At 33.3% G+C, this 27,398-nt stretch overlaps 3 protein-coding genes and 1 pseudogene across 4 annotated transcripts; 3 read left to right on the forward strand and 1 right to left on the reverse strand.

Moving 5' to 3' along the window:
- Positions 1-6,836: 6,836 nt before the first annotated feature.
- On the reverse strand, positions 6,837-8,004 carry LOC130497097 (uncharacterized). Its single transcript, XM_056990034.1, has 5 exons — positions 7,840-8,004; positions 7,481-7,748; positions 7,264-7,348; positions 7,061-7,185; positions 6,837-6,982 (listed from the first exon to the last, which is right to left on the reverse strand). The coding sequence occupies exons 1-5, from the start codon at positions 8,002-8,004 to the stop codon at positions 6,837-6,839; spliced, it is 789 nt and encodes a 262-aa protein (XP_056846014.1).
- Positions 8,005-8,592: 588 nt separating this feature from the next.
- On the forward strand, positions 8,593-9,734 carry LOC108846696 (putative F-box protein At1g67623). Its single transcript, XM_056990038.1, has 2 exons — positions 8,593-8,607; positions 9,033-9,734. Exons 1-2 carry the CDS (start codon positions 8,593-8,595, stop codon positions 9,732-9,734), a joined length of 717 nt encoding a protein of 238 aa, XP_056846018.1.
- Positions 9,735-12,132: 2,398 nt separating this feature from the next.
- Positions 12,133-14,909, forward strand: LOC108807882 (NAC domain-containing protein 16). 2 transcript variants are annotated; one of them, XM_056986770.1, is made up of 5 exons: positions 12,133-12,460; positions 12,580-12,857; positions 12,943-13,242; positions 13,328-13,901; positions 14,134-14,909. In XM_056986770.1, exons 1-5 carry the CDS (start codon positions 12,286-12,288, stop codon positions 14,457-14,459), a joined length of 1,653 nt encoding a protein of 550 aa, XP_056842750.1. In that variant the 5' UTR covers positions 12,133-12,285; the 3' UTR covers positions 14,460-14,909. The 2 variants fall into 2 exon arrangements, with proteins under 2 accessions (XP_056842750.1, XP_018435615.1); XM_018580113.2 differs by having other exon boundaries at positions 12,134-12,460; positions 14,095-14,909.
- A 2,466-nt stretch (positions 14,910-17,375) lies between these two features.
- On the forward strand, positions 17,376-20,286 carry LOC108807892 (NAC domain-containing protein 17-like; annotated as a pseudogene).
- Positions 20,287-27,398: the final 7,112 nt, after the last annotated feature.

The raw sequence follows: 27,398 nt of genomic DNA on the forward strand, positions 1-27,398 counted from the left end.
TTATTTTAATTTAGAAGAATAGAAGTATGAAAATATTTGGAGTAGATAATTATAGAAATTCTCTTAAGAAAAATTTTACCGCCCCCGTATACTGTCAGATAATTTTCAGAATTATCCAGAAAACTGTTTTAAATTGAATGGTTAATTATTTTCTTTCTATCCTAAATTTTATTCAAAATATTCATTTTATACAATATTTCAGCACCTAAAAACCTATTAAAGACAGCCATATATATGTAATGTTGAATGATTAAATATGTAGATAAAATCAACTAGAGAAAGGTTATCTAAAAATTGTATATTCTAATTTCACATCAATAACCTTAAATGTGAACATATATATATGTTCTTGAAAAATTGTCTCATGATGATCCGAAGAATCTGAAACTAGAATTATTGGTTACTTTTATTATCCTTATATCCTTAAATATTTATGTTAAAAAAATTGCTCCAAATTTTCCTTTTAGTTTTTGATAGGATATATCACCACCCGAAAGTACCAATTAATGACAGCCATATATATATGGGTAGTGATGTAAGATTAAATATGTTGCCAAAATCAATTAGCAATGAATCAGCTACTGGTTTGTTTATTTACTAATTTCTTATAGATGGAGAAACATAGTCTTCGATTCTTAATGGATTAATCTATACATACTATGAAAGTTGGAAATATGTTAATTGAAGTAAAATATTATTGTAGGTACTAATTCATCTTGTATAAAGTTGCATTAAGTTTTACTGAGTTATACCATTTTTTTTTTACAATTGTATAAAATCTCACTAGTTTTTACTGAGTTATACAATGGGAATATTTTATCTTTTACTGTTGTATAAAATTGCACTAAGTTTTACAGTGTTATTCCATTTTCCTTTTACTAAGTTTTACCTGATTAACCAATCATAAAAGAAATTTTTACCTAGTTAACCAATCACAAAACAGAGTTTCAGTTTTACCATTGTTTACCGTTGTTTGAAGAGTTGCATCTCTTCACTAATATTAATTTCTGCATAACTAAGGAAGAAATTTAATAGGAAACTCAAGAGTCTGTATCCCATACGTAATTCCACTCTAATTACCCTTTATAAATGCCCACCAAGAGCATCTCCAATGTAAAACTCCATTTTTTCCTCCAAAATAGAGTAAAAGTGAATATGGAGTAAAATTGCTCCAATCCTACTCCATTTTTTATTCTATAATGGAGTCATGAACAAACAAAAAATAGATTACTCTATTTATGGAGTAAATTTCAAAATGGAGTGAGATATGGAGTTGGGTTGAAGCATATGTTACTCCATAATCACTTTTACTCCATTTTGGAGTTAAAAATGGAGTTGGGTTGGAGATGCCCTAAGTAGAAAAAAAACTCAAAAAAAAAACTCCAAATTCTACGATTCTCTCTCTTTGTTTCTTCAATCCATCCTCTAACTTCTGAAGATTCCGAGTTTGATAAATTGTAAAAGGAAGAGTCCAATGAAAGATTACATTTGACAAACACTGGAGGAGGTTTTCACAACCATAAAAAGATTATAGAGGAACACTACAAGGCGATCCTCCATATGGTGAAGCATCAAATGAAAGCCAAAAATTCAAATCACTCGCGGTACTTGTAGCCAACTCTATCTCTGCACATTTATTTGAAGAGTTGCAAAAGGGTGTTTCAAATTGAAGTGGAGAAGAGTAAACTCAGAGGCCAAGGTCTGCCTTGCAACATGGGAATTATCCCAAACCAAAAGTCCCGTGTATTGATTGGGTTAAGCTTGGGAAGACTTTTTTGTATGGCTAACTTCCCTTAGGCCTTGTAATTCAAAAAGTTTGTTTGTTTTTGGTGTGTTTTTTATCCTTTTATTAAATTGATCAACTACCAGTTTTAGCTCTTTTGATTGCTTATATTACAAAATACTCTATTCTTTTTCCGTGCTACGTGCGGAATACATATTCTAAATTTGTTGATTTTTATTTTATATTATTATATGAATGGTTTTTCTATTTATTTTTATTTTCCCAATTCTAATTCTACGGAGCCATAAAATTACTCACTTAAACAAGGTTTTCTTCTTATTTGTAGTTGAAGTACTTCATTTACTTCTTGTGTACTTATATGACATTATCATATTTTTAATTTTATTCACAGTCAGCAATAGAAAACAAATTTGTTATTGGTTGGTGTATGTTTAATGGATTTGGATATCTAGACAAAATTTAGTGTTACTGGTTCTATAATTTTAAAATCTATATCGAAATCATATGTTATTGGCTTCGTGGATTTTAGATTCTAATACAAAATCAGGTGTTATGCAATCATACAAATTTATTAATAGATTCGATATCATAATGGATTTGTATAGATTTATTTGCTAAAAATATAAAGACTTAAATATGAGGAAAATCTCAGGATTTCTAAATAATAATTGAATCCATAGGTTAGATTTATAGTTTACTTAAACTTTTAAATACTGTATGAATTTCTAAATCAATTAAAATACATAAATCAGTAACACCTAAATAATGGAACTCTCATGTGTAATATAAAATTTAAATAATAATTTAATTATATTGTATTCAAAAAAACATAAATCAATTCTATTAATGAACATATCTTATAGTTTTCTCATAATTATTTTATAAGAAAAGATTGTTTTGTCATAACTTTATTTGTACATTTAAATATAATACCTTCTATGTTAATCTCTATAATATTATTTGAGAAGTCAGTTTCCTACGTGTCGCACTCACGTTAATTTTCACGGTGGTTGATTACAATGACACCCTTAATGAATTAAAAATATTATATATAATTACTATACTAAAATTGATTTTCCTTTTAAATAATTTCTACTAATTAGAAATTTCCTTTTTAGTTAACATATATAATTCAAAACATTTATAAATTAAAAAAAAACGAATTTACAATCAAATATATATTATATATAATGTGATTTCATAAAAAAAGGAAAGTTAACAAAAATAACTTTGATATTAAGAAAATAAATATTTCATTTAAAACATAATCTAAGTAATATAAATATATTTTCAAAGTAATAAAAATATTTGCCTTATATATCTATATATTTTCTCAGATAATTGCAGAAAATAAATTGATTAGATAAGCCAAGATACCTTTAGTTGAATAATAATATTTATAATTAGTATTATTGAAATGGTTTATTCATTATTATAATATTTGTTGACTAATAATATTTATAATTAAGAAAAACTAAAAAAATATTATGAAAACATTTTACATATATAAAATAGTTTCTAAGAAAAAATTAAAAAACTGGTTTTTTATTTTAAAAAAATTAAATGATACTTTTATGAAAACTAATTTTACCACAAGCAAATTTGAACAAATAATTACAATTTTTTTTAAATAACATAATCCTAGACATTTTTAATGAACTAAACATATTATATTTTTCTTCAATTAAAATTATAATTTTTACTTAATATTTTTTTTGTTTTTCCCTTTATATTTACAATCTAATATACCTATAATAAAAGTAATAAAATATGAATTATTATATTTAAGATTATTTAAAATAATTTTCAGTTAAATTTATAAATATAAGGTATAATATTACTTAGAGCTTACGAAATATTTTAATAATTATTAATATCGATAATCGTTTATGAGCTTACAAAATTTTAATAAGTTATTTTCTTTTATAAAAATTTCTACTGATCATCAATTTATTTTTTAAATATTTTTAAAAATCAAAAAATAATAAATTACTATAAATATTATAAAAATATATTTACACATTTAAGATGAAAAACTGAAACTGATGTGATAAAAATAAAAATTATTATACTTCAATACAAATGAATATAGGTCACCCTATTCACAAAATGAGTATATAGACTAACTAATTTTATTATATCTAAAATCTAAGGTAAAATAAAATATATTATTTTATAGTAATGTTTATTTCTATTTATACATATAAATTACGGGATTCTTCAAACCATACCAATAAACTAAAATAAAATATTAACTAAATGTTACCATTTATTTATTTTGGAAAACATATATGGATGAGATTTCAAAATATTATTTTTATATTTATTTATGTATTATGAATCGATCAACAGTTAAATTTATTTTTTCTATTTGATTTTCAAAATATTATATATTATACTATCATTAAAATATATTTACATATCTAAGAGAAAATCAATCTAAACTCACTGAAAATCACAAATTATTCAAAACTTTAATCTATTTAGAACAAAAAATCATGGTTGAACTAAAAGAATTTGATGTTATCTAATATACTAAAGTGATAATCAAACTTATCATATATCACGTATCCAAAATCACATGTCTAACTAAAATAATATAATATTATTTATAAAATTACAAAACAATTAAAATTAAAATTAAACTATTGATAAATTATTATAATATATTTTCTTATAAATATTTATATCCGTGCATGAGCACGGGAAAATCACCTAGTTGTGTAATGTATTTGAGATCTTGTGAGTTATGACTCTTGTTTCTTTAATTTGTTTATTTATTTATTTCGAACAGGTGGAAGTAGGATTCATACCCAAACCTATGTTAATTGTGTAATGTATTTGAGATCTTGTGAGTTATGACTCTTGTTTCTTTAATTTTTTTTATTTATTTATTTCGAACAGGTGGAAGTAGGATTCAATACCCAAACCTATGTTAATTGTGTAATGTATTTGAGATCTTGTGAGTTATGACTCTTGTTTCTTTAATTTTTTTTATTTATTTATTTCGAACAGGTGGAAGTAGGATTCATACCCAAACTGCTAAGACATTTAATTTCTCTTCATTATATAGTAAAATTATTTATTGATCATTTATGAAAAAAATACTCCGAGAGACACTTTATGTCTTTCTATTTACTCCATTAGACACTTTGTGCTGGACACACACATTTTAGGTGGTGAATGACAAACATACCCTTTAGTTATATCTCTCTCGTTACTTTACCTTTCTGCTCAAAGATGTATCTGATTTTATTTCTTTGTTTTGAAAAAAAAAATTAAAAAATGGAAAGCCTTTATCCCGACTAAACTCCATTCTCTCTCGTTCATAAAGATAGTGATTCAGTGTCTGAACCTTAATTGATCCTATAAACTCCCACAAAAAAAACCCAATTTTCTTCGTATCGGAATCTGTGACCACTACAGAGCCAGTTGTTGATGTTATGGAGAGGGAATCGTTTGATAAGATATCAGAGAAGAACCACCACGGTGGTGATTGATGATGACAACGATAATAAGAAGTAAGTCTTCAAACTCTCCTTTTTAATGAAATCAAAAGCTTACCCCTTGTTCGGAAGTGATAAGCTTGTCCACAAGGTTCTCGGCAGAGGAAAACGTAGGTTAATTTATGATTTGAATATGGGAGTGGTTCATTTTGTAGTGTATGTAATGGTGGTGGCTTAAAGAATCATGGTGGTGGCTCGACGGCAGAGGCGGTGTTGGTGGGAGTAACATTTTCTAGTGTGTTGAAAATGGGCAGATCTGATTTTGGAGATCTCTACTACAACTTAGCTCAAGCTTCATCAAGTGAGTTCTTTTCCTTTCATTCTCTTTGTCCTTTCAATTCAAACCGAGAGTATGTGTTTGTTTCTGGTTCAGCTGCAAAGTTTTTTTTTTTTTTGATTTCAAGTTTTGTGAATTGAAGAAAGTTAACATTTTTTATTCAAATATTAAAAAAGCAGAGGATTTAGGCTTAGTATGCTATGTTTTATTACATTGATTTGGTTTGACTTCTTTTGATATGTATGAGAGTTTAACGGTCTTTATAAATGAAATTATTTTGTTAAAAACATTTTACTTGTGGTCTCAGGGTACAGGTTTGAATAATTGTCTGAAATGGATGATCCTGCCACAGTTTTTCTAAGATGCGAGGGTTATAGAGGAGAAAATGGTGGATATAGAGGTGGTGGATACATAGGTGGTGGTTATGGAGGAGAATCTGATGGATATAGAGGTTGTGGATACAGAGGTGGAAAACGTGAGAAGTGGATGAAGCCACATTGAGTATGGTCGTTTCATGTGGAGTTGATAGAGAGCGAGAGTAAGCATAGGTGATGGTCAAGATAGTTGGTTTGAGAGAGATTACCATTGGTAGAAACTTGAAAGCTTTGATCTTTCTGGTGATTTGACATCACTCGTCCACACATGGCCTGTCCACACATTACCCGTCCACGCTTCGCCTATCACACATCACTCGTCCACAACCGTCCACACAACCAACTTCCGTATTTAATCAAATGGTGGAGACTAGACTGTGTGACAAAACGAAACGGAGTCTCCCCTCTCAATGCTGCGATTCAGATCCATCAATCATGTAAGTTCATTCAGGAGAAAGTTTCCAATTTTTAAGATACCTTGTCCACAATAAATCTTGTCCAGAACTTTCAGTTTTCTGTCTATGTGCTCTCGTCCATGTCCACAATTTTTGTTTTTTATGTCGAGATGTACGGATTATTTTTTCTTTTAATATAAGCTGTTGGATTGACATTTTCTTATGATTGTGTGGCTTTTATTATAATACAGAAACAGAGAGTAAATGCAATTTTTTTATTGTGTGTTTATTTAACAGAAAACAAAAGTTTAATATAAAATTAAACTTATTTTATCGATATATTGTTTGTTATAACTTGTCGAAAAAAATAAATTCATGTACACTGTCTAATATAACTTGAAACAACATAATAACTTTTCAAAAAAAAGATAATACTTCGCAAAAAAACAGAGGTAAAGGAAGTCACAAAACAACGAACTCTCTGCCATTTTCTCAGATCCACCAGCGAAGGGTATTATGGTCTCAAATAAAAACAGCACATCAAAAAGGTCTGTTTTTTTGAACATAAGGGTCGCTGTTTAGTAGAGACTGCCTGAAGTCCTCAACCTCGGTCAAACGCGGATTGAACCTGAAGTCTGAAAGTCCACCTTCGGTCTCAAGCCATAGATCAGGAGGATCAAATAAATCTGTATTAATGTAAATGATTTTAGTAAACGTTTTAGTCCACTATCATATTCAAAACTAGCCACAGAAACTACACTTACTCCAACACTTGCAGACCTTCCACATCTTAAGGGCCACAATCACCTGTCCACCTTCCACATTTTCAAGACCATCCCGGAAGGCATAGGCCTGCTTGCCAGTTGCCACACATTTAATCTGGCTGTCACTATTCAGAATAAAGAAAACGTTTGTCAATTACAATATAAATAAATTTTGCTTGGATCATATGTTACTTTCTACTTACATGTTGTCCCTTATGTAAAAAATCATCGTTGGTCTTGCAGGGTCATCGAAACGGGCTTCGGTATTGAAGACCACTCCAATTGTATCTACCATATAAGTGTAACTCAACTAAATCAGTTCGTTTCACTTAGTTTCACTTACATCTACAAAGTCATACAAAGTTCTGAAACTAAATATGTGACTATATGTGAATATATTTATTTTAGCAGCATTCATACCTATGGGATAGTTTCGTTCCCTGTGGGACATGTGAGGGATTGCATGGATGTTCTTGAAGTCCATGAAAAGCCGATTGTTCAGAGGATCGATCATGCGGACTTGTGTGAGTCGCGAAGCAGTTAGTCTGAACCGAGAGTTAGTTGCATTGAAACCTACACAGGAACGTTCAACTCCTACCCGAAAGATTTCCACCCATTCTCCCTCCTTGTTTTCGAGGCCTCTAAAACTTTCATAATCCCCATAAACGGTCATCTCCATCTTGCACCCCTACATAAATAAAGTACAAGGATCAAGTTAAATGATGATGAAAAACTTGAGAGATGATGAAAAACTTGAGAGATGATGAAAAAACACTTACATCTTCATCTGCTAGGACATAGGAATAGAAAGGCATAACCTTTATGGTAACCGAGGAATAGAGAGGGTAGACCCTGTGTACTTTGACTCTGAAACGCCAAGCCTTGACGTCGGGGTTATAAGAAGCCTCGGAAATCTGGGAAAGCTTATTGTAGTAGTTTGTCATCTTGTTTGTAGAGATGAGAGAATTTCACTCAGAGATGAAAGAAGAGAAGATAGAACTCGGATATGAGATGAAATGAGAGATTTTGCAGAGTTGGAGTTTAACTAAATGCAATGGTGATGATGAAGATGTGTAGTTTAACTAACTCGGTGTAGTGTTGTGACGTTTCACGTTTGGTTTCAATGCAAGTGTAGTGTAGAGTCGCGAGTGTAATGATTATTATTAGAGACTTTTTCAATCGATTAATTACTTCATTGATTACTCTCTCCTCTGTCCATCAATACCATTAATTACTGGATTTTTCTTAACCATTTTTATGATCTCTTTTATTGCTTGCTCAGTAAATAATTCATAATCCTACCAAAAAAAAGTAAATAATCCATAATATTATATTTATTTTCAAAATATAAAACAATATAATACCTAATTTTTTTAATTTTTACATAGTTCCATATATTTACACTATAAATTCAATATAATTTTACTTAGTTTCATAAATTTAGACAATTAATATCAGTTAGTTTCACTTAAACTGTCAGAAGCGTCCGTGAGAAGTCGTGTAGCGTTGCAAATATCAAGGGTCACGACGCTATGGTCATAAATCAGGTCATAAATCATGAAATGACAGATTTTTCTCAAACTAAATATTTCAATTATTATTTATTATACTGTTTGTTATCATTAAATAATCCACTCCGTATAATTAATTTTTCGATTCTGCTTCTATTTAGAATATCTAAATTTGTTAATTCTTACATAGTTCTATATAACTACACTAAATTTTTCTTAGTTTCATAAATTTAGACAATCATAAATCACTTAGTTTCACTAAATTTTTCCTTGACATACGACTGTTCTTATTCCCTGTACTTGCAGTGAGAAGTCGTGTCTTAAGCCGTCTATCAAATCACACCCTTAAGTGGGATAGTAAATGCAATCTTATCTCTATTATAAATAACACATAAATCTTTCCATTTACTCGATTAAACGAATATCTCTCAAGTTTTTTATCATCCTTGTACTCTATGTAGAACTTCAACTTGGAATATGTCCCTCCTTCCATCCTCCATAAGATTCTCTCAAAGGTAGCAACAAACCACATCCGAGACTTCGGTAGTGCTAGAATTGCTTTCTCCGGGTTCAATCAAATAGGCAGAGACGACTACTTCTACCAATCTGCTAATCTCATTGGCTTTAATGATTGGATTGATGAGGTTAATGCTGTAAGAACATTCCGACTTAGGTGCTACCAAGCCGGTAATCCAGAGGCTATCTACCTACGAGGTATGCATAAGTTTTTTCAACTTCATTTACTTGATGAAGGAAGAGAGAAAATCCATCTTGCTGCTGAGAGAGGATTGGAGTTGGCCAAGTTTGTAGATGGAATGCTGAACTTAGCGTTTAGTGTAGATGATGGAGGGTTGTTTCACAAATATCCTAACTTTAGTCGTGAGTTTGTTCATCGGATGAATTGCATGATCCAGACTGAGCTACCCTCAGGCCATTGGGGTTACGACAAACCTCAAGAGTTTATGTCACTACTTGAAAGAATAAAGAATCTCATCTTCTCAAATGATTGCTGGTGCTCCGCAATAGAAGAACCGGTGTTTGTAGTCTCCTATAATGGATCAAGAACACAGTGGAAGTGCGATCGTTGTTTCTGGCAATGTGAAGTTTGGGACTTCTGCAATGAAATTCACTTGACAGCTGCCAACTGGCCAATTGAAGATTAGTTGTGGTGTTTATTTCTCGAGTTTATGGCATGTAGTTTTATCTACTTTCACTATGTTTGACTTAATGTAATGTCTCTAGTTTCAATCCTCTAGTTTCTCTCTATAAACTAATCTTTGTATATTTTAACTTCAATATATCATCAACAAATTAACTACATTTCTACTTTTATTTTAACAAATAAACTTCACTAGCCATTTGGAGATTAGTTTTATCAACTTTTACAACATTTCTACTTTTTACAACATTTCTACTTTTATTAAATATGTACAACATTTCTAAGTTTGGCCAAAATCTATTTATATCATATAAACTATTTTTTAAATTCAAAATTCAATAAATATATCAATAACAATAACTCTGTCCAAAAAATAACATAATAAAACATTTGAAATCTAAAAGTGCGATTTAGTTAAATTTAGTTCAACTTAGTATTATATACAGGATATTGTTGACGATTTATTACGATGTACAGTTTCACCAATATTTACAATCACACCAATTCTTACAAAGATTTCGAAAGTTATAGAGAAAGATATCCGAATTTCATATATCGGGTCTGGATGGTCCGCGAAATGGTCATGGTTGGGTTGTAATTATGCAAGTTTCTGTTGGCCATGTGGTCTTTTAATAAATTTTCGTATTTAAATAAAGAATTATTTAATTCTAAATCTGGGCAGTTTCGGACAGGAGTATCTCAGCTCTTTTTTTTCGGGCAGGAGTACCTGAGCGTTTGATTCGTTGTTAAGATTAGGGTAAACAGCAAATAAAACTCGAAGCCCAAGCCCACTCGCATCTGGTGTGTGATTGTTTGATTTGGCAAAAAACAAACGAAGCCCAAACCGAAGCCCAGTCTGTCTGATGTGGAAAAACGAAATGTGCTGATTGGATGATTTTATTTGTTTAGGTGGACAGCTTTAGAGTAGAATATTAAGAGCTTTTAGTATAGTACTGATGGGTACTGATAAGCAATCACAAATATGCAGTCCATCATGTTCTCATCATCTACAATCAAAGTCATATACAATCCAAAGGGATTGCAGTTTTACTAAGTTGCCCAAATTATTTTATAGTTGCACCAAGTTTTACTAAGTTTACCATTCTGGGTTTATTTTTTTCATCCTCTTTCATTTTGTTCTTATTTTTTTCTTGACAAAGATTTGACTCGTTTCTTGCTGGAATATTATCTTTTCAGTGATAGAAGGATGATAATAAAGATATCAGTATGATTGAATATTGATGAATTTGTATCAGTGAAGTTGATTTGGAGGATTGACCCGATGGATTTCCAATTCGATTAAATAGTCCGTCTGGATGAATTGTAATTATTTGAATTTTACCCTGGTTTTGTGGCGTTTTACTATATTTTTTTTTTTGAAAAAGAACGTTTTACTATATTTTTGGAATCAAATAAAAATTAAAATAGGAAAATAAAGGATAGTATATGGGATTTTCTTTTTGGTGCGAGAAATATAGGATCCTTTGATTCCAATTTTTTTACGAACATGACATATAACTGTCCGTTTTCCATCCTTTTCATCTTCCTTTTTTCTTTTTTTTCCTGGATGACAAGACAAGAACGTGATGAACACAATTTTGGCAGAAATCAAGTTAACGGTAAGGTGGTTAAAGACATTCGGAAATGGTGTCAACAGATAAGCTGATAGGTGAGAAAAAAAGAGCTTGGTCGTAGAAATCTGGTGTGTTGCATTGCCAAGTAAGCCATCTCGTCGGGATAAGACCACACTTGTGAAAAGAGTGGAGGTGAGGACCTTTAAGCGAAAACACATATTTAAAATCAATTTAAATTAATTAAGTACAATGATTGTTGTTTTTTGGTAAAAATAAATACATAAACTTAAATATAATATTATCTTATTTAGTTTAGTCAAATATAAAAAATTTTAGAATTCAATTTTCAAACAAAATTACATCAAATTGCATAAAATTCTCAAATATTGATATGATATTATGTACAAATAAAAAGCATTATTATCAAAAACCTATATTATAAAATAATATATTTTACTCTATATGTAAATTACAAACATAGAAATATACATGTGATTATTTTATAAAACAAACTATTTATGAATTTATGTTGAAAATAAATTAAATCAAACATCGGCACGTGAGTGTAGATCAAGTTAGTTTATATTTTAACAATATAGATTTTTATAATGATAGTATTCCAATACAACAACAACAAGAAAAAAAAAGAATATTCCAGTTTTATAGATGTCAAATATTTATGAGATGAATTTTTTTGGTCAGCATTTACGAGATAAGATAGAAATGAAAAAGTCAGAACTGTAGGCCCTTTAGTTTAGTGTGGGCCCAGCAGAAGGTAGGTTCTTTGAAACTTCGTAGATTACGAAAAACCGATCAACTAACCGAATCATTCCTCTTTGACCATTCCAAACCAAAATCTTTTATCTCGCCGCCGATCAAAAAAAAAAAACCCTAAAGTTTCAATCCTCACCTCTTCTTTCGCTCCCTCCCTCTGTTTTGCTTGCTTCTCGTTGATTTTAAAAGACAGAATCTTGATCGGAGATGGCGAATTCGTGTTTGAAAGGAGGCAAATTCAGCGCACCAGGGTTTCGATTCCACCCAACAGATGAGGAGCTGGTGGTTTATTACCTCAAGAGGAAGATCTGTGGTAGAAAGCTCAGAATCAATGCCATTGGCGTCGTTGATATTTACAAACTCGATCCTTCCGAACTGCCTCGTAATAATAATATCTCTTTCTTGATTTCCACGCTAAGCTTGTTGATTTCTTCTGGAGAATTATATGATCTTTGATCTCAAAATTATTTATTTGTTATCTAACGAAAACTGAACAACCAGGTTTATCGGTGTTGAAGTCTGGAGATCGACAGTGGTTCTTTTTCACTCCAAGGAACAGGAAGTATCCAAACGCAGCTAGGTCTGGTAGATGCACAGCAACTGGGTATTGGAAGGCCACTGGGAAAGATCGTGTCATCGTGTACAACTCGAGATCCGTAGGACTCAAAAAGACGCTTGTTTTCTATAGAGGTCGTGCTCCTAGTGGTGAGCGTACTGACTGGGTGATGCATGAGTACACCATGGATGAAGAAGAGCTCGGCAGATGTAAGAACGCCAAGGTACTATATAATTGTATAGCTGAACCTGATAGTCAAAAAATATTATGTTGTTTTCCTTCTAACTAATCTGTCTTTTATTCTTCAGGAATATTATGCTCTTTATAAGCTCTACAAGAAAAGTGGGGCTGGTCCCAAAAACGGCGAAGAGTATGGTGCCCCTTTCCAAGAAGAAGAATGGGTTGACCATGATGATGATGATGATGTTGCTGTACCGGATGATCATGTGGTCCGTTATGAGAACAACCCTCCTCCTGTGGGTGATGGTTTATTATGCAATCCTGTCAGTATTCAGTCGGATGATCTCGACAAGCTTCTGAATGAAATCCCAAATGCACCAGGGGTTGTTGCTCAAAGACAAATGAATGAGCTCTCTGGTGTTCTTCAGGTCAGTTTCTTCCCTCTGTTAATATGGTTTCATATTCTCATTTTTGTTGTGCTTCCTTCACTAAATATATACTTTGTTCTTGCAGGGTATTAGCGAAGAAGATATAGAGAGCGTGTTGCTGAATAATCCTCCTGGAGAGTCTCTTGTCCCCTGGGATGTCGGAAAGGCCTTGCCGAATAGCCACTGGAGTTTTCAGTCAAATATGAGGTCAGCAAACTCATTTGAAGCTACTGAGGTCAAATCAGCTTTCAATACCTCTGGTATAGCACCTTTGGTGTTTGACAAGGAGGATTACATTGAAATGGATGATCTTCTGACCCCTGAACTCGGAGCTTCTTCAGTTGAGAAACCTACACAGTTCTCGAACCCTGGTGAATATGGAGACTTTAATGATTTTGACCAACTGTTTCGTGAAGTTTCCATGTCTTTGGACATGGAACCTATTTCTCAAGAAGCTTCTCTGAGTAGTGTTTCTGTTAACGACGGAAGACAATTCCTTTATCAACAACAGTTTCAGGATCAGACTTTTGAGAACAAGCTGAACAGCTTCATGGATACTAACACAAATGTCGATCAATTCACTGAGGATATGTGGTTTAAAGATGCTCAGGCCTATCTCTATGATCAACCACAGTCTTATTCTCTAGCACCTTCATCAGGTACTTAAACTCTTGTTCCACTCGCCCCACCAAGCGCTAATACTTTTTCATCATTAGTCTTTCACTTGAACCAAAAACATGTGATACTCTGCTATTTGTTAATCTTGGCTTTATCAAAACCCTCTTGTACAAATTATGCAACGTAATAATCTTAGTCATTCCGCTGATACTTGGTGAATACTAATTTGGTCAGGTGTGATGCCTGAATCTACCAATCCTACTATGAGTGTAGATGGCCAAAACCAGGGAGGCCAAAATGTTGGTGGTGGAACAAGGAGCCAGTTCTCATCAGCTATGTTGGCATGGATGGATTCAATACCTTCAACACCAGCCTCTGCCTGTGAGGGTCCACTTAATAGGACCTTTGTGCGTATGTCTAGCTTGAGCCGTATCAGGTTCAACGGGACGTCAGTGACTGCTAGCAAAGTCACCGTAGCTAAGAAGCGTATCAGAAACAGAGGTTTGTTTGTCTTGTCAATTGTGGGTGCTTTGTGTGCCATCTTCTGGGTGTTCATCATAGCTACAGTTGGTGTCTTGGGAAGGCCTGTCTTACTGTGACCTAAACTCCTTGATCCACATTTAGTGATCACGGCATTATATATGACGCGTTGACTATGTACAGAGTTTGAAGAGTTTTGAGAAAACCAATTCTTGACATAGGTTTGTTTTGGGTCTCTCCATTTCAGATTCTTTTGATTGCATATCTTCTAGAGTATTCATATTCATATTCACACAACCTTAGGAGATAGCTAAATCTCATGTAAACCGTTGAGAATTTATTTTCATATCTAGAAGAACCTACAACACAATACATTTGTAAAGAATGATTGCTTTTCAAGTATTTTACAAGTTACAGGTCTATATAGTGATGGGAAATAACGTAATTGGATTGGAAACTGGAGCAAAATGGAAGTCTTGATCAAGATGCGTTGGAAAAGTAACTGGGATCTCTATCGATTCCACCTAGGATCGATCGATCGATCTAGTCTGACATAGATTGCTCTATCCTTGATTGAACAACGTTTGTGTCAACCCCTATCCTTGATTGAACAACGTTTGTCAACCATGCTAATTTAAATTCTACATGCATAATTTTGTTAAATTAAATGCTACGAATTTAATTTCTATTAAAGAAGCTGCCACCTGTATTTTTCAAAATTTATGAGAAACCCCAAAAATGTATCAAAATTTTGAAAATATTTTAAATCCAGAAAAATATAGTAATCTGAAAACCCAAACAATAAATTCAAAAATTAAAATATGAAAAGATAAATATTCGAATAACTCGTAAACACTAAAAAAATCAATATGGAATATACACAATTCACCAAAAAATGTTACAAACTACAATAGAACATTTATAAATTAATAATGTTGGAACTTTAAAATTTTATTAATTTACAAAAGTTTTATGTTTTAGATTTTTTTCTATTTTTCTATTTTTGCTTATAAAATAAGAAAATATTTGAGGTTTTCTATCGTTGTCAAAAAAAGAAAATATTTGATTTTACCATATATATATTATTTAAATTTTAAAATTTTGACTTTCATATTTTTTTATTGTCTTATTTGGTGTATATTTTTATGTTTCATAGAATTGTTATATAATTTTCGATATAATTTTACTAAATATTATCAAAATATATTAAAATATTAAGAAAATAGATGAATTTGCATTGTAAATATAAAACCAACAATATAATAAAAGGTATATATTGATAGATTATTAACTAATAATTTTAATAGGACTATATATACATGGAAGTTTTTAAAAAATTTATTATCATATTATTTTATCGGTTTGGGACCGACGAAATTTATTAATTTATCAAATATTAATTTATAGAGGTTCTACCGTGTAAATATCCAACATTCAAAAATATATCCAAAAACCAACTGTATATGAAAAACGAAGAAATTATGATATACAAAATATAAAGTAAAAATTAGTTTTTATTAATATCCAAACAAATATCGAGAGTACATGAGCGCGGCTATTTTACTCAGATCAAGTACATGATAAGCTAATGTATTACTTATTTTTCTGGTTTCAAATCTATTATATTAAAAGAGAAGTCACAACATTAATTCATATGTGATTTTTGTAAAAGTGGACTCTTACTAGAAATGAATTCTTAATAATATATCATTTTAAAATATGAATCAACTCCTATAAATCAGGCTGGGTTAACAAACACATATTTAGACCCTTAATAAATTTGATAATATATGAATCAACTCTTATAAATCAGCTATAACTTCTAACAAAGATTTGAATATTATTTCCGTTTAAGATAATGTGCCTAAACCGAAATCCAATATTAATTCAAAACGGGATAAGAATTACGATTTCGGTAATTCATAGTATCACACTAATAATTCTCATCAATAGATCGCCTTCTCATTTTCAAGTATATGACCCATATGTATATTTTAAAAAATACTTGACCCATATGTATACTATTTAAATCTTTTCAATCTTAACATTTAAAAATTATATAGTTCATTGAATTTTTTTTTAGTTAAATTCTTTATATATTTATGCACGGAGCTTTAAGTTTAGTTTTTGTTAACTTTCTTATTTTTTTAATTGTCTTATTATCTTTGGAGATGGTAATATTTTAATATTTTCCAAGTTCTATTTCTGTTTATTTATTGTCTTAATTTGTTAAAAACAATATGGGTCAAGTGCTTAATTGTCTTAATTTGTCTAAAAAAACAATATGGGTCAAAAGCAGTTAATTGTCTTAATTTGTTAAAAAGCTTTCTAAATTTGTAAAATGTTACAATATCTTTGGAGATGACAATAAAACAATATTTTACCAATCTTTATATATATTTAAGTGTTAAATATTGAAATAATGATCTAAAAATAAATATATAAAAAAAGATACAAATATATGTGAAAGTTTGAAATAATATATCCAACAAAAAGATAAACGGTAAAACTATTTTGTTTTAAAAATGATAGACACACTTCATATATTATAATATATACAATTTAAAATTAAAAACAAAATATTTATATAAAATAATGAAAACAAACATCCGATCGCACGGATCGAGATCTACTTATATTTTAAAATCTCAGTTTTTTCTTGTTTTTTAGGTTTACTGATATATAGGGTTTTAGATATATTTTGCTATTTAATAATTATGGTAGTTAATTTAAAATGAATATTAGTTTATGATGAAATGGGCAGAGTAAGTGACAAAAGAAAAAGAAATAGACACGGTAACAAAATTTATGCAGAACAAGCCTTTTTGTTTCTCAGAAAAAAAAAATTAATGCAGAAAAGAACACAAGAATAATTATTGAGGTGAGAACTTGGTTTAGTGCTGACAGAAAAAAACTAAACCCTTGTTAATTACGGGGCCATAAAGTGAGTGGGCTAGAAAGAATAATGGTATTTCAAGGCCCAGATGGTGTCGGTATGCCAAGTGATGGAAACGGCTGCCTGCGAGAGACATTTTCAGATAGCCAACCAAAAAAATCAGGAGAGAGAGAGTAGGGAGGGAGGGAGGGATCTGGAGTAATCTCGTCGTTGACTCGATCGGATTCGTTTAATTTTCAAGAAATGGCGGAATCGTGTCTAAAAGGAGGTAAATTCAGTGCGCCAGGGTTTCGATTTCATCCGACAGATGAGGAGCTGGTGATGTATTACCTGAAGAGGAAGATGTGCAAAAGAAGGCTTAGAGTCAATGCCATCGGCGTCGTTGATGTTTACAAATTGGATCCTGAAGAATTGCCCCGTACGCTTTCCATTCTTTGTACCTTCCTTCGTTAGGATCAATCAAAATTTGTATCTGATTTTGTATCTGATTATGATTTTGATTCAGGTCAATCGGTGTTAAAGACGGGAGATCGACAGTGGTTCTTCTTTACTCCAAGGAGCAGGAAGTATCCAAACGCAGCTAGGTCTGGTAGATGCACAGCAACTGGGTATTGGAAGGCCACTGGGAAAGATCGTGTCATCGTCTACAATTCAAGATCCGTAGGACTGAAAAAGACGCTTGTTTTCTATAGAGGTCGTGCTCCTAGTGGTGAGCGTACTGACTGGGTGATGCACGAGTACACCATGGATGAAGAAGAGCTCGGCAGATGTAAGAACGCCAAGGTATACTTTATTACAATCTTGCTCTCTTTCATTTTATTTGTTCTTTTTGATTTTAACACCTTTTGTTTCCTTCAGGAATATTATGCACTTTATAAGCTGTTCAAGAAAAGTGGGGCTGGTCCCAAAAACGGTGAGGATTATGGTGCTCCCTTCCAAGAAGAAGAATGGGTTGATGATGAACTTGGAGATGATATTGCTGTTCAAGAGGAACCTGTGCCTCGTTATCTGGATAATCGTCTCCTTTTTAATCCTGTCAGTGTTCAGTTAGATGATATCGAGGAGATTCTCAGTGGTATCCCATATGCACCTGAGGTTCCTCAAACATGTATTAATGGCCTTGCTTCTGACATTCCACAGGTTAGTTATTTTTTTTTTCACTGTAAATGGGGATATGAATTTTACTACAAGTCTATTGGATTAGGTCTTCTTTCACGTGTTTGTTTTGCTGTACATTTCTCACTTCATTGTACTTGCAGGTTAACAGCCAAGAAGAGCTGCAAAGCACGTTGTTGAACAATTCTTCTGGAGAGTTTCTTGAACCCCGGGAAATTGGAGAGTTCTTACCAAACGTCCAGCCATACAACATGCCCTCGAGTTATGAGTCTACTGAAGTCACGTCAGCTCCCAATGACTCTGGTACGGGGCCTTTTGTGTTTGAGAAGGACGATTACATTGAAATGGATGATCTTCTGACCTCTGAACTCGGAGCTTCTTTAACTGAGACACCCCAACAGTTCTTGGACCCTGGTGAATTTGGAGAGTTTAATGAGTTTGACCAGTTGTTCCATGACGTTTCCATGTTTTTGGAAATGGAGCCTATTCTTCAAGAAGATTCTGCAGGTCCTTCTTCTCTGAGTAACACATCAGACAAAGAACATCAACATTTTCAGGTCCAGACCCCTGAGAACAAGCTGTACAGCATCATGGATCCTAACCCAAATCCCAATCAGTTAACTGACGATATGAAGATGATGATCAGGCTCTTCTCTTTGATCAACCGCAGTCTATTATTTCTGGAGCATTTGCGTCACCTTCATCAGGTACTTAAAACTCAATACTCATCTCTAAGTATTCACCTATGGTGTCCGCTGAGTTATTCAGTCCCACTAAGCAAAGATGTTTTTCTGCATTTTGTCTTTGACTTGAACCAAGACTTGTATATTTATATATGATATTCTGCTGTTTTTTTCTTATCAAACCCTCTCGTTATGAACTTTAAACACAATAGCCATAAGCCTTTCTGTTGATACTTTGTGTACACTATTTTCTTAGGTGTGAATGTAATGCCAGGCTCCACAAATCTTACTACGAGCGTAACAGCTCAAGATGGTGATGGTGGAACGAGCCCGTTCTCATCTGCCCTGTGGGCATTTATGGACTCAATACCTTCAACGCCAGCTTCTGCGTGTGAGGGTCCTATTAACCGGACATTTGTGCGTATGTCTAGCTTCAGCCGTATGAGGCTCAGTGGAAAGGCTAATGGAACGCCAGCGACCACTACCGTAGTAGCAAAGAAGCGTAGCAGAAACAGAGGGTTTCTTGTCTTGTCAATCGTGGGTGCCTTGTGTGCCATCTTCTGGGTGTTCATAGCCACTGTTAGAGCGTCGGGGAGACCCGTCTTCTCGTGAAAGGTGGTTTTCTTGAACCAGATTCGTAATTACAGATAATTTAGAAGAAACCAACCATGATCTACATTAGTGGTCACGGGATTACTAATATATATAGGGTCTTTGAATGTGCATGGAGATTGAAAAGAGTAAGGATTGTTAAATTCTTGATAAAAGAGTTTCGTTTCTTGTCGATTATTCAATGATTTTTGTTTGCATATGTTTATGTTTTTTTTTTCCTTCTAATGTTCACAAAACCTCACAAGAAAGTGGTAAATAGACAGTCTGGTTTGGTTTTATATAAAGCATGATCTTGAAGAGGTGAGAGAAGACTTGTATTCTTCTATGACGAAGCAGCTTCAAGCTGAGCTCCTATGATCTCTGTTTTGATGATGATTGTTCCTGGAACCGTCAGTGAGCAAAGAGAGTAGGATACGTAGGAATCTGCAAGCTTGAGAAACGAGAGAGCAGACTCCGACGATGCGCCAGCCGATGTTTCTTCTGTCCTACTCATGGCCGCTGCGTGTAAAATAAAGCTTAAAGTTTTTTGTTTAAATTCTGTTTCTCTCTATTATTTGATCGCTAAGGCGGTTGCGTCGCCGCCACTCTGAATGAATATTCTAGTTGCCGACTACAATTATGAAAGAGGCTGATTGGTTAGTGTTTTGGTTTCTTTTTTTTTTTTTTTTTTTTTTTGATAAAAGTGTTTTGGTTTCTTTGCAGTCAAAAATATTGCTACAGCTACAAAATTTAACAGTCAAACTTTGCTTAGTTCTTTTTTAAAACCCACAGCTCAGTTTTCTTTTTGCTGTCGATGCTGACTAATTAATAAATCTGTGAATAATATAACACAACTAATATTAACAATTTGTCTATTATTTTAGAAAGTTCAAGTAAAATTTTTACAGATACCGTAAAAATATTTATCATAATACTATAATAAAACACTAAAACCACAGCTTTCATATATGTACAAATAATAATTGCTACTAGCTATTTTACACAAATCTTTGAATCTTCTAATCGAGAGGATATTGTAAAAGCTCTATCTGAAGTTCCTGCGACAATAGAGGAGCTAATGAACAAAAGTCTCACAGCACCGGTAAAGGAGTGGGAGATTAAATTAGCATACTTTGTTATGCATCCAAAAAAACCACCGGGGCCAGATGGGATAACTGCACTGTTTTACCAGAAGTTATGGGATATAGTAAAGGATGATTTAACTCTTATGGTTAATAAGTTCATTACTGAAGGGATAATGACAGATGGACTGAATGAAACAAATATTTGTTTCATCCCAAAGATAACAAAACCTAATGAGATGGCTCAGTTTCGGCCTATTAGTTTGTGTAATGTAAGTTACAAGATTATCTGTAAGATCCTATACCAGAGACTTAAGAAAGTGCTGCCAGGACTGATATCAGAAATCCAGTCAGTTTTTGTTGCTAGAAGACAGATTTCTGATAGTATTATGATTGCTCAAGAGATGTTCCATGCTCTCAGGACCAAGCCAAGCGGTCGCAGCAAAATAATGGCTATTAAAACAGATATGAGCAAAGCCTATGATAGAATGGAATGGTCATTTATTGAAGCTGTGATGAGAAAGATGAGTTTCTCAGAAACATGGATTACATGGATAATGAGATGCATTACGTCAGTACGATACAAAATCCTCATGAATGGGCAACCAAGAGGAAACGTTACTCTAGGAAGAGGCCTACGCCAAGGAGATCCTTTGTCTTTTTTCATTTTTATTCTATGCACGGAAGCGCTCGTTACCCTTCTCAATCATGCAGAGAACCAGGAAAAGATTACAGGGATGCGCGTCACCCGCGCGTGTCCATCGGTATCCCACCTACTATTTGCTGATGATAGCCTTTTCTTCTTTAAGGCGGAGCCCCGTAAGTGTGAAGAAGTAATGAAAGTAATCGATCTATGGTAAAGCATCAGGACAATGTATTAATTTTGATAAATCCTCCTTACTTTTTGGTAAGAGGATTAACGCAACCACAAGGCAAGAGATCAAAGATGTACTTGGAATACAGAATGATGGAAGGATGGGGGCTTACTTGGGTATTCCAGAAGATATTAGTTGTTTAAAATGCAAACTCTTTACCTTCCTCAAAGACAAGCTAATGCATAGAGTGAATGGTTGGACAAGTCGTTGGCTCTCGAAAAGAGGAAAGGAGGTATTGATTAAGTCCATTTTGCTTGCTCTCCCGACTTATGTTATGTCTACTTTCCTGCTCCCATTGGAGATATGTAAAAACCTTGTCAGCGCTATTGCCCAATTCTCGTGGAGCTCAAATCCCCCAAAGAAAAGAATACACTGGTCGAAATGGGAAAAAGTCTGTCTATCGAGAGAAGAAGGAGGGATTGGATTTCGTATTATCCATGAGTTCAACCTGGCATTACTGGTAAAACAATTATGGAGGCTAGCACAAATCCGGATTCGCTGGTGGCCAGTGTCTTACGAGGCAGATATTACAGATTGAATTCGCCTTTACGAGTAAATACTGCAAACAGTCCTTTATATGTATGGACTAGCATTTCCGCTGCGAGGGAGTTTTTGTTGCTGGGGATAAGACAGAAAATACACTCTGGTTATGAGGTTAAGGTGTGGGAGGATCCTTGGATTCCAATGACTCCTGCTAGGCCAGCTACACCTATAGCGCCAGTTATGCATCCAAATATGAGAGTTAGTGATCTTATTAATCAGGAGTTGAAGGAATGGGATGTTAATTTGCTGGAACAATATGTCAGTTCTGATGATATACCCCTTATAAGGAGTTTAGCCATAAGCACAACTCATCGGCCTGACACATTTTGCTAGAACTACACAAGGAATGGACAATATACGGTCAAGTCTGGATATTGGGTTGCTCAAAACCTATTGAAGGATGCAAACGAAAAGCAAGTGTTAGAGCCAAGTACAGTATAACCTCTTTAAATTAATATTCGATAAATTAATATACACTATAAATCTCTATAAATTAATATAATTTTATAATCCCAAATTGTATTTTTGGTTCAATTAGTATATCGATAAATTAATAATTTCTATAAATTAATAAAAAATTATAGTTTTTGTGTAGTCCCAACATTACTAATTTATAGAGGTTTCACTGTATTACAAAGTTCCAAGTCTTTGCTTGGAAGATAAAGACGCCAAAGAAAATTTGTCATCTTATATGGCAATTGTTAGCTGGTCATGTGGCTGTAATGAGAAATCTAGTAAGGCGAAATATGTGATGTGACAATTATTACCCAAAATGTGGTGAACCAAAGGAGTCAGTAACACATGCTATTTTCGAATGTCCACCTGCTCTACAAGTTTGGTTACGTTCCATCATCTCCAACGAATTCTGGTGTTTTTTCAGCATCAAATATCTACACGAATATGGACTACCTCTTCTGGCAAAAGAACGGTATACTTGAACCAGAACAAGACAGGGATCCTTATCCCTGGATAATTTGGTACATCTAGAAGGCTCGAAATTATAAACTCTTTAGGGGAATAGACAGAGATCCTCTGAAACTAGTTCGATATGCTGAGAATGAGTGTCAAACTTGGTTTAATGCCAATGAGACGATACCATCAGTGGTACAAGAGAGTAATGTAGAGGAACCCCGAGTCATAAGCTTGGGCAATATTTGCTTGCTGATGGATCATGGACATCTCATGCTCAATTTAGTGGGTGTGGATGAGTCTGGTTGGATAGTGGGGGAAATACGCAACTCATAGGATCAAAGAACTTCCCCATAAGAGAATCAGCTCTGCACTCAGAAGTGGAAGCACTGCGATGGGCGATGGAGAATATGCTTCAACATTCAACATGTCAGAACTTCAGAACAGACTGCAAAGAATTGATTGCTATGATCAAGGAACCTCATGCTTGGCCAAGTTTTGCTACGGAACTAGAGAGGATAGAGACATTGCTCATATGTTTCCCGGATTTCAAGATTTCCTATGTTCCAAGAGCGCGTAATCAGATCTCAAACTTTTTAGCTAAGACAGCTATATCCTTCTATAGGAAGTTACATTTTATTGGTTGTTCTATTCCGGTCTGGTTACCCAGACCACCTCAAGTTTGAGTAATAGAATAGCCGTTTGCCGTAAAAAAAACCCAATCATATTTGTAATGTTTAAATTTTACTACGAAAAATAATTCACAAAGTGAGAAATTTGGGAAGATTGTATGCAACCAGTCATATTTATAATTAGGTTCGGTCCACACTTTTTGCGCACTAATATATATCATCAAAAAGGTTTAGTTTAAATATTACTTTTTTGTTATAACTGTAGGAATCCGGCGACCGAAGTCAATTGACTAATCATATGAAATCCATGACATTCTACATATTCTTGCAATTTAGCGTTAACCTGGATGACCAACGCGACTGAAACCGAGGTTCCCTCAAATGATCACCACTGCATCAACACGAATTGGTTATTATTTTATATTTATGCTAATTTGTTTATTTAGATTATAAATATTAGATTTCTTTTTGTGATCTTTTATGTTTTCTTTAACTAAATACAAATTGTTTGTTGTGTGAACATTTTTCATATTTTTCATATGATTTATAAATTATTATTCTTGGAGAATTTGTCAAATGACTCAAAAATTGATCATAAATATAAAACTATACCTCAAGTTCAGTCAAATGCAAAAATAATCTCAAAACGCTAGTAAAATTACAACAACACACTAATGAGTTATGACTAGACAAAAATATGTATTTGGTTTTACCATTATAACCCTCCGTATGAGAAAATTTTGTAAGTTTTCTCATACAGATTGTCATGTCCCCGATCCTGGAAACGATTGTTAGGATCGGCCATGGTGCAAGGAGACACACTAGTCAGGTCATGTGACCTAAACACAAGTGTATTATGGCCTGGAAGTAAGGCTAAGGGCATCATGAAGCTGAGATATAGCTAAACCAGGAAGGAGACAAGTAAAAAGGAGCTAGACAAAGTGTATCACAGCTGGGCGATGCAAGCAAGAAGCTTAACCAGCTCGACGAAGCTCACTTGGAGCTCAAGTAGAGTGTGTCAGCTCCCTAAGCTGGATGGACTAGCTCACTCAGCTAGGTCAGTTGTGGATCAGCTCAACTCAGCTAAACTGAGTGTTCAAGTCTTGGGCGGTTGGGCCAGGTCCGGGCCATGGTTAGGCCGTGGAAATGAGGTAATGGGATCATATGGAATGCTAGCTATCAACCTTGGTGTTGGTAAGCTATGTGCAAAGGATTGGCTAAGAGCCAAGGAGATGAGTAAGGCTAGTACTTGTTGGCATGGACCACAAGTATTGAGCTGGTGTGTTTATACAAGGAAGACCGTGTGTGATCTGATCATGGGAAAGGATGGACGACCTAATCCATGGATGATGGATCAATGTGTCTGATCTGATTGATCAAAGGATACACCAGTTGTAGGAGCAAGACTGATCAGGTTCATTGGAACATGGTTCCATGGCCGGTTAGGTAAGTGTGAAAACTCATCAGTTCTGAGTCATGGGGAGTGGTTGGTTGATTGACTCAAGACCTGGTGGGCATTATTAATCCAATTATCTGGTGTTTAGACATGGAGGCACCAAACCATGGCCTTGGCCGGTTAAGGAGGTAAGATAGTCCTTGGCCATCGGCCGGACTGACCAAAGTCGGGTTCACATGATCTGGAACTCTGGGTCGGATTCTGATGATGGGAATCCTACTTTGGCGATTTATCATGAATTATCATGAATTTTATTTAGTTTTTAGGAATTGATTTGATGGTGTCAACTTTTGACCGGTTGGACTGATCATGATCAGAATCCATATTGTTTTGGTTTATTCATTGGATTCTGATTATGGGAATCTCTTAGTTGAGATTTAAGAGGAGTTTTCATGAATTTTAATTAATTTTTGGAGTATGTTTGCTTGAGGTCGTTTTTGCAGCTGAAGACTTCCCAAAAGTACTTGGTCTGTGAGGATGGTTGGCTGAATGACTAAGTACCAAAGGGAATAGTTTATACATGTATAAGAGAGTTGGACGAGTGTATGGGGATCTGAGCAAAGCTACCTCACAGCTCGATCAGTTGGAAGAGAGTAGGGAACCTCAAGTGAAGTGGTTCAGCTTAGCTAGCTGGATGAGCTAGCTAAACAGCTAAGACAGCTGAGACAATGAGCTAACAAGCTCCGTGGATGTGGCAAAGGTAATATCTAGCAATTATTGCTTATATCTAGATAGAATAGAACCTCGGATTTGTATGACTTGGATTAGGTTCAGGATCAATCTTGGAGCTGGTAGTAGTTGTGTATACTGACCATGGCTAAGGTGATTCGACCTGACAAGTGTTAGATTGATTTTAGACCAATGGTTGATAGATAATATTCCGCTATGCATAAGTTGAAAGAATCTAAGTTAGGGAATGACTAAGGTAGTCTTAAGCTAAGGTCTAAGATAGACTTCGCCCTTAGACGAAAATTTTAAATAAAGCGCAAAAAATTGAGAGGTTTGGTCAGTGTGTGGACCGAGCGACGTGAGGCGTCGACCGCGGCCTATCTGGCCGGGTTCGGGTCTTACACAGATCTTTAAAATAATTTAAATTTTTATTAAAAATATTTTGAGGGAGAAATATTGAAATCATGTAACTATAAACATTTCTAAATGATGTAAATTTATATTTACTAAAATTGAATTGTTTTCAACATACATGAGTGAATGTAGATTTCGTGATAGTCTTTGGTATAGGGTTTTGTAACATATATTATAGTATTTTTGTATTTAGGGTTAGATTTTGGAATCTTAACTTAAAAATAAAAAATTGACCTATATTTGTTTAGTTTTGTATATATTAAACACTTTATAAGTTAATTTTAAATTTATTGGATTGTTTTTTGTTAGTTAGTTAGTTATTTGATTATGTTAGGGTTTTGAAGACTTCCAACATGTTACGCTTAAATTTTAATAGAATTTAACATTTTGTAGAATTTAGGTTTCCCGCTTAAAGTGAAGTTTTACAGAAGTCTTTTCATGTACTAAATCTTAAAAGTAATTTATAAATATATTTTGATAGAGAAAAGTCCAAATCATGTAAATATAATAATTTCTAAATGATGTAAATCTAATTTTACTAAAATTGAATTATTTTCAACATAGATGAGTGAATGTAGTTTGAGTCATGATAATCTTTGGTTTAGGAATTGGTAACATATGTTATAGTATTGTTGGTATTTTTAGGGTTTGATTTTGAAATTTTAACTTTACAAAATATTTTTTTTCTGGCGTATATATGTTTAGTTTTGTGTATATTAAACACTTTAAATGTTGATTTTTAAGTTTAATGAAGTGTTTTTTACTATTTAGTTAGTTATTTGATTTTAGGGTTTTTCAAGAAGTCTTATGTATCGAAAATATTTAACCTAATTGGAATTTTCGTCTCCATATATTAAAAAAAATTACACATTCTCTTTCTTTCTCTCAAGTGACTGCAACAAAAATGTAATGTTTCTCACTCTAAAACTCTCAAATCTCTCTTTAATCTCTTTGAACGTAAAGACACTAAACTTTATATCCACTTCTCATTTTTTCTTATGTTTTCACACTAATTTATCTTTTTAACCGGTTTTTCATTACATGGTTTTCATCTTTCACTCTTTCAAAGTTTTAAGAAATAAAAATCAAATGTCGGGTTGAAGAAGAAGAAGAAAAACAATGATCTTCTATATTGAACTACGAAAAAACTATTCTATAATTTGTATGTAGTATAGTTTACTTGTGTTTTCTT

This window comes from Raphanus sativus, chromosome 1 (assembly GCF_000801105.2).
Source record: "Raphanus sativus cultivar WK10039 chromosome 1, ASM80110v3, whole genome shotgun sequence".
Classification (NCBI taxonomy): Eukaryota; Viridiplantae; Streptophyta; class Magnoliopsida; order Brassicales; family Brassicaceae; genus Raphanus; species Raphanus sativus.

What these genes read in the sequence shown, in the direction of transcription:
- LOC108807882 (XM_018580113.2), top strand. Translation starts at nt 12,286, where the DNA reads ATGGCGAATTCGTGTTTGAAAGGAGGCAAATTCAGCGCACCAGGGTTT. An exon ending in GCAGATGTAAGAACGCCAAG is followed by an intron (nt 12,858 to 12,942) that starts GTACTATATAAT and finishes TTTATTCTTCAG; the next exon opens with GAATATTATGCTCTTTATAA. An exon ending in AGCTCTCTGGTGTTCTTCAG is followed by an intron (nt 13,243 to 13,327) that starts GTCAGTTTCTTC and finishes TTGTTCTTGCAG; the next exon opens with GGTATTAGCGAAGAAGATAT.
- LOC130497097 (XM_056990034.1), bottom strand. Translation starts at nt 8,004, where the DNA reads ATGACAAACTACTACAATAAGCTTTCCCAGATTTCCGAGGCTTCTTAT. An exon ending in TTTTACATAAGGGACAACAT is followed by an intron (nt 7,186 to 7,263) that starts GTAAGTAGAAAG and finishes TATTCTGAATAG; the next exon opens with TGACAGCCAGATTAAATGTG. An exon ending in GAAGGTCTGCAAGTGTTGGA is followed by an intron (nt 6,983 to 7,060) that starts GTAAGTGTAGTT and finishes ACATTAATACAG; the next exon opens with ATTTATTTGATCCTCCTGAT.